The sequence below is a fragment of the Lipophrys pholis genome, assembly GCF_963383615.2.
Source record: "Lipophrys pholis genome assembly, chromosome: 12".
Lineage (NCBI taxonomy): Eukaryota > Metazoa > Chordata > Actinopteri > Blenniiformes > Blenniidae > Lipophrys > Lipophrys pholis.
Genome location: NC_137641.1, coordinates 1,260,415 through 1,275,000, shown reverse-complemented (window position 1 = coordinate 1,275,000; position 14,586 = coordinate 1,260,415). Strand labels below are relative to the sequence as shown.

The 14,586-nt window shown below is 46.1% G+C and overlaps 1 protein-coding gene across 1 annotated transcript in view; it reads left to right on the top strand.

The window, feature by feature from the left end:
- psmb7 (proteasome 20S subunit beta 7) overlaps positions 1–11,965 on the top strand; it is a 13,737-nt gene extending 1,772 nt beyond the window's left edge. The window contains exons 2-8 of the mRNA XM_080477456.1: positions 580–673; positions 6,912–7,009; positions 7,567–7,707; positions 8,617–8,732; positions 9,489–9,547; positions 9,624–9,775; positions 11,793–11,965. Coding sequence (XP_080333582.1) covers positions 580–673; positions 6,912–7,009; positions 7,567–7,707; positions 8,617–8,732; positions 9,489–9,547; positions 9,624–9,775; positions 11,793–11,904 — 772 coding nt within the window. The 3' untranslated portion in view covers positions 11,905–11,965. The remainder of the gene's footprint in view (positions 1–579; positions 674–6,911; positions 7,010–7,566; positions 7,708–8,616; positions 8,733–9,488; positions 9,548–9,623; positions 9,776–11,792) is intronic.
- The last annotated feature ends 2,621 nt before the right edge of the window (positions 11,966–14,586 follow it).

The following is a 14,586-nucleotide window of genomic DNA, read 5'->3' as shown; positions in this document are numbered from 1 at the left end:
ATAACTGATACTTGCTTCAAATGTGTCAAAGTAAATATTACTACTACTTTAACCTAGTGAAACCGGTAAGTTAGTGGTCAGTCGCTCAATCGCTTTGCTTTCCTCAAAAGTCTCGTAGAAACGCTGGAAAAATTCAATGGAGAACTCGACAACGTGGTGTCATAGTCACGTTTTACTCTCCAGTCGTTCTCTTTAACTGTCTGTCTGTCTGTCTGTCTGTCTGTCTGTCTGTCTGTCTGTGTGTGTGTGTGTGTGTGTGTGTGTGTGTGTGTGTGTGTGTGTGTGTGTGTGTGTGTGTGTGTGTGTGTGTGTGTGTGTGTGTGTGTGTGTGTGTGTGTGTGTGTGTGTGTGTGTGTGTGTCTGTGTCTGTGTCTGTGTCTGTGTCTCTGTGTGTGTGTGTGTGTGTGTGTGTGTGTGTGTGTGTCTGTGTCTGTGTCTGTGTCTCTGTGTGTGTGTGTCTCTGTGTGTGTGTGTGTGTGTGTGTGTGTGTGTGTGTCTGTGTCTGTGTCTGTGTCTGTGTCTGTGTCTCTGTGTGTGTGTGTCTCTGTGTGTGTGTGTGTGTGTGTGTGTGTGTTTCAGAAACGCTCTGCTGGAAGGTGAAGCGAACAAGGTGGGCTGCAGCCTGCCGTCTTTTCGCAAAACAGGAACCACCATCTGCGGCGTGGTCTTCAAGGTGAACCACATTCAATTGCACACTCGTTTGTTTTTTTGTTTGTTTTTTTGTTTATTTCGGACATATGGGAACAACAAACACACAAAAGAAATAAAATAAAAGCATAACACAGCAAAGCAAACAAAAATAGGCAACGGGTAACAAAAAACTGTATAATTTCCCGACATATCCTAAAATGAGTAGGAAGAAGAAAAGCTTGTTAACTCCTCCCACTTCTCAATCATCAGGCCTCGGGATTATCCAGGAGCTCCATGTTTACATCCATCTCCATTTTATACGTCGACCAACAGGCCGACGGGCCGGTACGGCCTCTCAAATCCCAATAGTCTGGGACTCGGTTCACTTTGGAGGCAGAACCCAGAATTCTCACCCCTTCATCTGGTTCGGTGTCGTTCACATTCACTTTATAGACCAGATCAAACATCATGCAGTTACACCAACTGCTGTTTGGGGGCGCTGTCGCCTGAAACAAACACTGACCAGAGAAGGCAGTTTAAACAAAAACAAAAAACGTGACTTGTTGATTGGTCCGGACAGAAAGAGGAAGCCCCGCCTCTTTAGCCCGTGGTGGCCAAGCGAATTCCCTCTTGGCTAAATGACTGTGATGGTCTTCAGACCATATATCAATGAGTCTTCCTCTCTACGTCTTCCTCTCTACGTCTTCCTCTCTACGTCTTCCTCACTACTTCCACTCTATTTGTCAGTGTAAATGTGCTTTTTTTTCCCACCGAAATAGATCAAATTATCAGCTCGTATACACAACTGACTTCCTGTTTGTATTACGCCCAGTAACGAGCAACGTGATTGGCCAATTGATACCATGTGGTCTATACCCTTTGAAAGGCGGCCTCTGATTGGTTCTTAATTCTCTGACTCATCCTGGTGCCTTCAAATGCTGAAGCTGAGAGGAGGAATTTAGAGGAATTTCCTTTCCAAGATGCTGAGGAATTCTATCTGCAGAATCCACACAGGGGGTATTAATTATATGGACCTAACTTACTGCGCTTATTATTAAATTTATTTTATTATATTGTGGCAACATTTCAGCCAGCAATTGTGTGATTTTGTAATTCTAAAAGTTGAATCGGTTGACAGCTGTATTCGTTTCATGCCTGGAGGCCACAGGACAGAAGTCAAAAGCCCCAAAATGTAAGAAGAACGTCCAGAAACAACTCGTCAACAACCTGCTTCTGAAATGCTGCGACGCTTTAGGGCAGGGGCCTGCGGGCCCTTTAGTTTGCTCCGCCTCGTCCATACGCCGCACACTATTGGAGAGTCAAAGCGCTGAGAAATGCTCTCATTATATGTGAATTTGAAGTTATATGATGCAGTGTGAGTGTGTCTGACAGTGATCAGCCACTAATGTATTCACCATAAACGCCTGACTCATGGTGCTGCTTTTCCTATCAACTTGAAAAATTAAAAGGTTTTTTCAAAAATATAGCATCGTACTATAATAACACATGTTAGATGGAGTTTTAAATGATATTTTCACATTTCCTCGATGATATAAAAATCAATCTTATTTATTTGGGGAGTTCCCCCATGAGCCTTTGCGGGGTTAAGTTTGCGGTTGTGACCCAGGCTTAATGAGCCCAACATGGAGCACCAGCGGCAGTGGCACACAGACAAGCGGCATTTTAAAACTACCTGGGAAGAAGAGTACTATTTCACTGACATCAGCGGTAAGGCTGTTTGTCTCATTTGTAATCGGCCCGTTGCTCTTCTGAAGGAGTATAATGTACGTCGCCACTACAGCACAAAGCACGCTCCAGCTTTTTCTAAGTACCAAGGAGAGGCGCGTGAGAAGTCTTCCAGCGAGTAGCTTGCTAAACTCCATTGGCTGCAAACGGCTCTAGCACCGCCCTCCGGGGTCCAGGACAGCGCCACACGGGCCAGCTAGGAAATTTCAGCTCTAATCGCCAAGACCGGAAGATCTTTTTCAACGCGCCATTTTGTTAGTGTCTGTCCACCGCGGCCTCATTAATGTGCCCGTCCCAGGAGACGGCCTTTTCTCAGAGCAGGCGACATAGAGTCCCAGCTAAAGCTAATGACCAAGAGTAAACGGAGATTTAAAGGGATTATAATCCACTGCGGTGGAAACGACGTTCGCCTGAAGAAGTCTGAGGTCCTCAAAGCTAACGTAGAGTCAGTGTGCACATACGCGCGGACCATTTCAGACGAAGTAGTTTTCTCTGACCCACCCTTCACCCCTCCCAAACCTCATCAGGGACCAGATGTTTAGCCGCACGTCATCTTTTAACCGCTGGCTGTCAGGGTGGTGTCCCAGTAACTCGGTAGGCTTCATTAATAACTGGAAGTCCTTCTGGGACAAGCCTGGTCTCATCAGGAGGGACGGCATCCATCCCACGTTGGATGGAGCATACCTCTTATCTAGAAACAGAGTTAAAAGCTTAGCTCCTCCATCCTGACGTAGCAGAGTGGGGACCAGGCAACAGAGTGGCAGTCCTACACGCCTCTCTGAGTTTCCCTCTGGGCAGTCACCAACCATAGCTAACTTAGTTAAACATCCCATAGAGACTGTGTCTATCCCTCGGACCACCACAAGTATAAAACTATCTAAACCTAGGAAAACTACTTCTAATGACTACAAAAACTTAATCCGTATCAAGTGTGAAACTAGACAAAATCAAGACAAACAAATGAGATGTGGTTTCCTAAACATGAGATCTTTATCATCCAAAGCTCTTCTAGTCAATGATCTGATAAGTGAACACAACATTGATCTCTTTGGATGAACAGAAACCTGCTACGTAAAGATGAGTATGTTAGACTAAATGAAGCCTCCCCTCCAAGTCATACTAACACTCAAATAGCTGGTGGAGGTGGTGGAGGAGGGTGGAGGCAGCCATCTAGAACTCTCACTTACTAATTAATATTAACGCAAAACCCAACTTTAGTTCTTTTGAGAGTCTGAGCATGACCATGCCACACCCGTCAAATAAAATAGTAAATTCTGTAGAATCTGTAATCATTTCTCGTCCTCCTGGACCTTCTTCAACTTTTCTAACTGAATTCTCTGAATTGTTGTCAGATGTAGCCCTGACTAAAGATAAGGTTATCATGGTAGGAGACTTCAATGTTCATGTTGACCTAGAAAATGATAGTTTCAGTGCAGCTTTAGATCTACACTTGACTCTCTAGGTTTCTCTCAGGTAGTAGACGGGCCTACCCAGAAACATCTCCACACCCTAGACCTTATTCTAACTTATGGTTTGAATATCGAGCATCTGACCATCTCTCCTCACTATGATTTCCTGTCAGATCACTTCTTAATAACCTTTGACTTTGTTCTAAATAGTTATAACCCTCCGGTTAAAGCCGTGTTAACCAGGTCTCTCTCTGATAACATAGTAACTAAATTCAAGGAAAGAATTCCCTCTGCTATAGAATCAGTAGTGGATCTTCCTGACCCGTATACGTCTCCACTGGGCTTGGAGACGTGGTGCGCGACGTCATTCAAATGAACTGCATCCGACCCCAGGCCCTTCCACACCGCCAGTTCAGAACCCTTCTGGAGGAGGGTGATGTGCTGCACCACCAAGAAGTCCGCTGGCTTAGCAGAGGGAAAGAGCTCAAAAGATTGTTTGAGCTGTGTCGCGTCATCGCAGAGTTTTTAACAACCAGGGCAGTGACGTCCAAGTCCCGACCGACGACAGGTGGACTTCATGGTGGACATCACGAACCTGCTCACCTCACTGAATGTTCAGCTTCAAAGCAAGGATCAGATAATGATCAGCTTCCAAATGAAGCTGGCTCTACTCTCCACGTCTGTCTGCATGGAAGCCAAAACCATAAGATTGTACACGCCACACAAGCTTTTAATGGTTTTGTTAAATGTCTTCATTGCATTTATACTTGGTATCAGTACGTGTCTGTGTGCCACTGTATTCGTGCGCTCTCCGTAGTTATGAGAGCCACTCTGTCTGCTGGTGTGAAATTCAGTTTATATAGAAATTGTACTGAATGTGGCCAAAACTTGGGCTGTTTACTTCTTCCTAGGAAACGTGGTGCACTTCCCCAGTCTGCTAGAAGAGAGGCTGCCTGAATATGCAGGACTTGTCAGTAGAGCTTTGCGATAATAACGGGATTTTCTAATCGCAATGGCTGCGATTTGACCGCTCACGTGATCTGGTCACATGACGACTTGCTCGTCCTGCGCGTGTCGTCTGCCCACCTTGCCCGAACGGCTCCTGGTTTTTAGGGACGGAGGCGATCCGATCCGGGATCGGGTTCCAATACCAACATAATTCACGGATCAGAAATTTCCGATCCAACCTGCGGAGGTTCCTGATCCATGATCCTGGTCTGCTCCATGATCCTGGTCTGATCCATGATCCTGGTCTGCTTCATGGTGCTGAAATGATCCCCAGTGTTTCCCTGCTGCTGCTCTGCTCGCTGGCTGCAAACTGTGGACTGGATTTCCTGAAGGGAGGCGGGTCTCAATGAGACCAGGAGGAATGAGGCAGGAAATCCAGTCCACAGTTTGCAGCCAGCGAGCAGGCTAGGGAAGTAGCACGGTGCTATCCAACTTTTCATGGCAACATGTTGCTGATTGGACAGATTTTACACTCAAAACACCACAAAGCAACACAGCAACGTGGATGTTAGCAAAGCAACACAGCAACGTGGACGTTAGCAAAGCAACGCAGCAACGTGGATGGTAGCAAAGCAACACAGCAACATGGATGGTAGCAAAGCAACACAGCGATGTGGACGTTAGCAAAGCAACACAGCAACATGGATGTTAGCAAAGCCGTGGTACAGCGAGGCGACGCTGTCTGCCGCCAGACGCCACAGCCAGCTCCCCGAGGAGAACGGCACTGACCACGGCATCAAAACAATGAGCAGCAGCTCCTCCAGGCTGTCAGCAGGCGATTCACACCTCCGTGAAGCTGCGTCCTACTCCACGCTAAACTCCCTGAAAATAGTCCCAATGGTTGGAGCTGCGTTAGAGCTGGAAACATTGTGTTGCTGCTGCCTTGCTCAAGAATTTCCCCAGGGATTAATAAAGTGATTCTGAGGTTCTAAAGGTAGAACTAGTTTATTATGAGATGATGACGTCACGCAGACCCCCACATTGTCCACATGGAACTAAAATACTTTGTACTCCTTCCTTTTCTGTCCTGATACTAACCTCAAGTTGTCTTTAGAGAGAGTACATGTATACATTAGTACATTTCATACTTTACTGTAGAGAGGAGTTTATTACAGCCTCATATAAAATCAACGCTTACTAGACTGCAAGTCACAGTACTTAGTAAGTTTACAAGTGTAATTGAAGTAGAATATTAACTGTCTTTCATATTAATACATGCTTCATTCTACTTTATCTTAACATAAGCCTCGCCTATAAGAACAATTTATGTCTAATAAATCTGATATTGTTTATTATAATACACATTGATTTATTGCTTGTTTGTTGAAAAATACATGAGAAGAGACCTTGAAAAAATAATCGCATATTAAATCGTAATCGCAATATTGAGGAAATAAATCGTAATTAGATTATTTTCCAAAATCGTTCAGTCCTACTTGTCAGCAACCTAAACAGGGAGTGTGATGAGCATTTTGTGGACTTTAAAAAAAGTTCTGGTGACATGGAGCGGTTCTCCCAGCCCTGATTCGGTCCCAGACCACATCCAGACGGAGTTGATTGAGTTTCAGAGCGACACAGAGTGACACAGAGCGACACAGAGCTGAACTAAAGTACTTTTACACACTGCAAAGGTACCCTGACATGAAGAAGCATGCACAGGTGACGCGTTCACTGTTTGGCAGCACTTCCATCTGTCAGCAGACATTTTGTACCATGAAGCTCAACAAGTCCAGACTCGGAGGTACCCTGACCGACTCACACCTGGATCAATACTGATCCACTGACTGGTCAGTGAGCCGGCTGAAACCCAACAAGGGGAGGCTGGTCGTGTCCAAACACCAGCTTCATGTGTCCCACTAACATTTGCAGTTTTCTAATACAAGTTAGAAAACATGCATTGTTTGTTGTTATTGACATTTTGCACTGTTTGGTTGTTGTTGTTGTAATTTTGTGGCTTCGAGTTGTTTTTTTGACTTCATTTGTGATTTTTGTGATCGCTAATGCTCTTTAAAAAGTATTTTTACTGATGGAGAGCAATGCAAATGTATATAAAGGGCAATGATTCAACCAGAATTGGATTAACAAGCCCTGCTTGTGTGTTGTGATTGCTTCTTGAAGGATGGTGTTGTCCTCGGAGCCGACACCAGAGCCACTGAAGGCATGGTGGTGGCAGACAAGAACTGCTCCAAGATCCACTACATCTCCCCCAACATCTAGTAAGTGAACCACAGCTCAGTATTCTCTGCAGGATGGGAGGAACCATCCGTCCACGTGGATCCATGTAATGATCAAGGGTCAGACTTCATTGATGCGAAGTGAAAACATGGACACACATCGTCATCTCTCATGTGAATGTTTATTTTGAAATACGAATTGCACGTCTGTTATCATCATTTATTGATTTACTGATTATTTATTACAGCTTTACTCTTGAACAGGAAGAGACCTGGAGTCTCCTCCTGCTGCTGCTTTGTTAGGAGTTGGTATGGGGGGGGGTTGTTTCTTTTCAATGTCTGGGCGAGCTCGGATGATATTTTACTTGCTTTGTGTGAGTTGATATAAATGTGACTGATATTGTGCGATGAGCCGACGTTGTGTCTCCTCATATCAAACACAGGCCCTCGAATCCAATAAAAATCATATCGTGGCAAACCTTGTTATATCGGCAAATATATTGTTGTCCAAAGAATCGATACGCAATGGTGTTGTGGTGAAACTGGTGATTTCCAGCTGCTCTGCAGGTTGAAGTCCACGTCCTCTTGTTGTGTTGCAGCTGCTGCGGAGCTGGAACGGCTGCAGACACGGAGATGACCACTCAGATCATCTCCTCCAACCTGGAGCTGCACTCGCTCTCCACAGGCCGGCTGCCCCGCGTGGCCACCGCCAACCGCATGCTCAAGCAGATGCTCTTCAGGTTCCCCTCTTCATGCTCATACGTTCCCTTACATGTTGTTTTTTGGAATAAAGACATTTAGGGAACCGGGCTGTAGTGGCGTCGGTCGCCTGCGCTTCGCTGTGGACCTCCGTTTTCCGCCACAGTTTCGGTTCATGTAGATTTATTGTTGGTTGTATTACCGTATTTTCCACAGTATTGAGCGCTCCTGGATATAAGCTGCACCCGCAAAATTTTAAAAGAAAAATAGTATACATATCGGCCGCACTTGACTATAAGCCGCAGGCGTCCACGTTGTAACGGCAGGAATTCCACTGCAAGAATACTGCGATTACTCTTCATCAGTTCCTGCAAATCTGTCTTTCATAGTGCTGGAAATTCCTGCGTGAACGCGTCGGTTCGGATGGAATTGAATTACAAAAGCCTCGTTTCCACAGTGCCCCTTGGTACCGGTACCGGTCAGGTGGGGTTGACTATCTGTAACCAGACCCGTATCAGTGTCGCGTTTCCATTACACGGGGAACGGTTTGAAATGTAGGCGGGGTTATGAACGGTTGTGTAATCATGCAGGATGTGACGCCATAACCGGAGGACATTATTAAAAAAGTTTCCTGATTGCTGCAGAAGAACTGATTGGAAATGGCTGCTTGCTGGGAGAACAGGTCGTCACGGACCAATGAGCAGACGGCAGTGTTGAAGCTCCTCCCCCTCATATCCGGCACGTTGCGCCTGGTACCCCAAGTGGAGGGGTAGCGAGAAATGGTTACCGGTTGGTAACGGTTCTGAGTCAGTGGAAACACACAACAACTGGTTCCGACCTGACCCGGACCGGCACCAAGGGGCACTGTGGAAACGGGGCTTTAGATATCCACAGTCCTGAGGCGCCAGGTGAAGATGTGTTTAAGCGGTAACCATCCTGTGTGTTTCCAGGTACCAGGGCTACATCGGAGCTGCGCTGGTCCTGGGCGGAGTGGACTGCAACGGCCCTCACCTGTACAGCATCTACCCTCATGGCTCCACTGACAAGCTGCCCTACGTCACCATGGGTTAGCCACCACACCCACACCCACACCCGGCTGTCACTGCTCCTCCCTCGGACTAATGCGGAGCTGGAGACGTCGCATTGAGACGACTAGACGATAAACCTCTGCAGAGATTGTGTTCCCAGGCTGCACTAGCTGCTACGCTATTGTCTGGACGTCAGCCCGTCCTCATTCAACATGGCGGCGTCTACAACAGGGACCAGATACAAACAAGGACATTAATAGAGTTCTACTGTTATTCTAATGACGTGCTGCATATTACAATCAAAATCACATTAACGCCACACATCCTGTATGAAGAGTTCAGGAGCTGCTGAGCGCCTCCAGCACGAGGCCGACCTTCTGCAGGAGCAATTCAATACAACTTTATTTATACTGCTCAAAATACAACAGTTATTTCAGGGTACTTTAACAGAGAAATCCCAACAATTGCACTTGAGCAAACATAAGTGACTGTACACAGGGGTCCCAAGTAAAAACCACATTCATGTAGGAGGTTCAGAGTGGAGATGTTTCCATCTTCTGACAGGCGTAGTTCAATACCTCCAGCTGTTGGAATGAAATCATCTACACGCTGAAATCTGGCAATATTAGGATCAGGGTGAGAGACGTGTCAGTATTTAGAGATTCCAACAAGGCAGCAAGGTGCTGATTGGACCGTAGTTCAGTTTGCTGGGTACCCGTCCGTTCATCCCATCAGTGTTTTGAGGATCTCCCGCCGTCTCTGAACTCACTGGTTTTCTCTGCTGCTGTGTGAAGGCTCGGGCTCGCTGGCGGCGATGGCTGTGTTCGAGGATCGTTATCGCCCCGACATGGAGGTGAGCGCAGCCATCTGAGGCACGTCGGCACGACACGTGGTCATTGTTTTGATCTGGTCATCTCTCTGTGCGGCAGGAGGACGAGGCCAAGCGTCTGGTGCGGGACGCCATAGCCGCCGGAATCTTTAACGACCTGGGCTCGGGCAGCAACATCGACCTGTGTGTCATCACCAAGGGCCAAGTGGATTACATCCGCCCCCACGACGAGGCCAACAAGAAGGGCGTCAGGTCAGAACTGCCCCTCCGGCCAAAGAAACACACAACACTGCTGGACAATCACTTTCTACTTCTACATTGTCTGTGAACACTTTTCAGGCACTCATTGGAATATTTGAAAATTGACAACTTAAAACTATCTTTTGTGGAATATTTACGTACCTTGGTGGTTAAAATTAAACGGATTACCTGGCTTTTAATCTTAAAGTGGACCTAGACTAAAAGTGCTGGAGTCTGACGCCATAGTGCCCAAAGAAGTTCTTTATTAGGACCAGGGACGTCTGATATTGGTGATTTGTGGGGGATCGGGGATCGGAAAAATTCGGCTGATCACCCCGCCGATCTAAAAAAAAAAAAAAAAAGAATGCGGTCCGCTACGTCACCTAATAACCAGAACAATCAGGGACTAGAAGCTCGGGTGGAGCTGCAGAAGCTAGAAGCAGGCGGAGCGGGGCCATAGACCTATAAAACTAGAGTTATATATAGTGGGTTATGTGTTTATGTGCAGAAGTCTACTTCTATATTTCTATGTGGTCTGTCTTCTTCTGTGTTTTATTGTGTTTGGTGAGTCACAGCGCCCCTACAGGCCTGGCATGTGTACTACATGTCCTGAAGCCTCGTGTTGAGCCGTGTTCATAGTGAGGGGTGACGGAGGTTCTTAGGGAGAAGGACAGGGAGGACAAAGATCGTATTGTGAATAAGTTTTTGAGAGTACTATGTTCAGAGTACTTTAGTCAAACAGGTTTTACCACTTTGAAGTAGAATGAAGTGTTTATACTTCACATTGAAATGTAAATGTTCAGTGACATTCAGGTCAAACCTCTCATACTGCTTTAAGGTAAACTGGAATTTAATACACAAAGAAGTTACATTGGAGCCTCAGAGTATTTATGTTTAATATTTATTTATTCACTTTTATTATTGTATTTGTACTTTTTAGGACTTATTTCCAACCCAAGCAGCCAAAGACACTTTGAAGTGGAACTGGTTTTACTGAATACTGTTTATGTAGTAGTTTTTATACTTTATATGTTAGACAAACTGATTCTCTGGGTTTCTTTTTTATTTTGTTTTATTTGCCACAAAATGCAGGTGAAGTAGTTTAAGTTAAGATAAATAAGAGAAACAAGACTGCAGAGTGTACTAACTGGGTTTTTGTTCTTCTGACTGAATAAAGTTTAAATAAGTTCTTAAGTCGTTCTGAGAAGAATTTTGATTCAATAAGTGAGTTTTACAATAATTTCTAGGTAAACAAAGCTTCTGTCAATAGTACTTTTAGCTTCAGACGTCTTAGTTGATCCAAAAATACACTATTGAGTATATTCGCAATAGTAATGTGAGTATCGGATCGGGAAAGTATCTGTATCGGCTGATACTCAATTCTGAAAGATCGGATCGGTATTGGGGGCAGAAAGTGTGATCAGGACGTCCCTAGTTAGAACTTAGCTTCATTTTAAAACGGACTTGTTTGAACATGGTGAGTTTAATCTAAAGAACAAATACAGATGTTTTGATGTTGTTTTGACTGAAGCAGAAGAGTCGTCTACGATTCGCCTGACAAATAGTTTTTTCATTTTTCGGAGCAGCAGATGTTTTGTTCAGTTCCCAGAGGAGTTGGTTGTCAGGAACGTCTTTAGTGTGAAGAGGTTCAGGGTCTCTTCGTAGGTTCATGTGTTGGTGGAACCTGAAGACGAGCGGTCGGTGTGTAGCTTCCATTCTAAACATCCTTAATGCCCCCGAACACGTCCAGCTCCAGATGTAGATCAACTCAGAGTAAAAGCCAAAGGTTGGTTCTGCTGAAGCCTGATCAGTTTAGCAGCTTCATGCATGTGTTGATGGTTGGATGACTTGTTCTGTTGCTTCTTCTGCTTGAAGATCAAATGAGCTTGAAGCCTCGCAGCAGTAAGTACAAACGGAGTGTTTGAGCACAATGACCTACTAACCTGCCCCGCTTGGCCGTGTGCTTTAGATAGAGCGCTCCTTGTGATCGAAGGAGTCCTCACCTCCGTCTCCGTCCTCACCTTCACAGGACTGGAGACTACAAGTACAAGAAAGGCACCACGGGCGTGTTGAAGACGGCTGTGACCCGTCTGGACCTGGAACTGCTGGAGGAGTCTGTGCAGACCATGGACACCTCCTAAGATCTGCCTGCACTCAACATGTTGCATATTTTTCATGGTTTACATTAAATGTTTGAGTTGATTTGAGTGAGTTTGTTTGTTTCTACGCTGCGCTCCCTCGGCTCAACTTTGATCAGATTATACTGAGGTTTGTAGGGAACACGTCGCAGAGCCGCACAGAAATATCCTGACATCAAAACTACTAAAATATATTGGAATAATGTGTCAAATCCACTCAGTATTAGATAGTGGTGTTTTTATATGTAAATACTTGGTGGGGCAAGACTTTATTTCAGGTGGAGTGATGCTACGGAATGCCAAAGTAAAATGTGTGATACTTTAATATCCTGTCTCTCTGTTTACCACCACTTGATTTCAGTTTCTCCACTAAAGAGTTTAAAACTCCAGGAAAGAATCAACCTGATTATTTGATTCTTTCCTGTTAAGCTGCTCCGGTTCTGTGAGGCGGCGCCTAAATCAGCTCGGAGCTCCTGGATGACTTCAGATGACAGAATACTATCAGATTAAAATTCACTCAACTTGTTATAAAACTCCTTCATTCGTCCATTTCGGAGTTATGGTGGGGAAATATTTATAAAACAAACTTTGCTCCGATTTGTTTTCCTTCAGACCACCAGACTCATAAATCCAGCTGATTATTATTAAGCTCAGAAAAATGCTCAGTTTTTCATATCAAAGATACTAAAAATACATGATATTGTCGACCTTAATACGCTGCCGTGTTTTTGAGTCAAATATACTTTGAAATCCTTCGACTCAATAATGCTGAAACAATTAGTGGTGGACGAGTTGTCCATGCACTCCACCAACTCCACCAACTCCACCAACCGGGATCAAAGTATAAAAAGACCTCGTCCACATGGAGAGGAGCCACAGCCTGCAGCTATGGGGGTTCTTGTCACAGGGACCCTCGTCTGGAGGAGCCCCGACTGTACCACCGCATGTTAAGCCGCCGCAGTACGTTTAGTGGCCGCGGTACGTCCAACGGCCACCGCATGTTCAATGGCCACCGCATGTTCAATGGCCACCGCATGTTCAACGGCCACCGCACGTTCAACGACCACCGTACGTTCAACGGCCAACGCATGCTCAATGGCCACCGCACGTTCAACGGCCACCGTACATTCAACGGCCACCGCATGTTCAACGGCCAACGCATGTTCAACGGCCACCGTACGTTCAACGGCCACCGCATGTTCAACGGCCACCGTACGTTCAACAGCCACCGCATGTTCAACGGCCAACGCATGCTCAATGGCCACCGCACGTTCAACGACCACCGTACGTTCAACGGCCACCGTACGTTCAACGGCCACCGCATGTTCAACGGCCAACGCATGCTCAATGGCCACCGCACGTTCAACGACCACCGTACGTTCAACGGCCACCGCATGTTCAACGGCCACCGCACGTTTAACGACCACCGTACGTTCAACGACCACCGCACGCTCAACGGCCGCAGTACGTTCAACGACCACCGCATGTTCAACGGCCGCGGTACGTTCAACGACCACCGTACGTTCAACGGCCAACGCATGCTCAATGGCCACCGTACGTTCAACGACCACCGTACGTTCAACGGCCAACGCATGCTCAATGGCCACCGCACGTTCAACGGCCACCGCATGTTCAACGGCCGCGGTACGTTCAACGACCACCGTACGTTCAACGGCCACCGCACGTTCAACGGCCACCGCATGTTCAACGGCCGCGGTACGTTCAACGACCACCGTACGTTCAACGGCCACCGCACGTTCAACGGCCACCGCATGTTCAACGGCCACCGTACGTTCAACGGCCACCGCATGTTCAACGGCCACCGCACGTTCAACGGCCACCGCATGTTCAACGGCCGCGGTACGTTCAACGACCACCGTACGTTCAACGGCCACCGCACGTTCAACGGCCACCGCATGTTCAACGACCACCGTACGTTCAACGGCCACCGCACGTTCAACGGCCACCGCATGTTCAACGGCCACCGTACGTTCAACGGCCACCGCATGTTCAACGGCCGCGGTACGTTCAGTGACTGCACAACCTCGCAGTACGTGAGCAGAACACTGAACAAGCACGGTTCCCTCGCGATGAGAGAACCTGACAACACGCCTCTGCCACGCTGTTTCCTCACTTTCCTGGTTCCACCGCTCCGAGGCGCGGCCGTCAGAGGAGGGAGGCTGCTGACGTCACGCCGCCGTTTGGAACTCAGATTGAATATTGAGCCTTTTTTGCGCGGCGGACATGAAAGTGAAAAAGTGATCCCCTCTTTAAGCTCCGTTCCAAAATGTTCAACCTGAATAAGAAAATGAAACCAGTTGTGATGAAACATTAATAATTTTATTTAGGAGTCAAACTGAGGAGCTGGAACCTTGAAATTAAAAAACATTTCTGCTAATGCATTTTAATTTTCAAATTTGACATTTCAAAATGAATTTTGGTGACTGATTGCTGGGGCATCTTTTGAAAATTAAAACTTAAACGTCATTTTCTTTATCATTTTAGTGAAGGCACAGAATGAGCAGTCTTGTATAAGAAAATTCAGATGTAGTTTGGATGATTGATCATTAATTTATATTTATGAGTCAAGAAAATGCAGTTTAATCTGAAAATGAAAAAGCGTTTCTGTTGATACATTTCAAATAGATTTTTGAGCCTCATTGGCTTCCATAATAAAGATCCTCT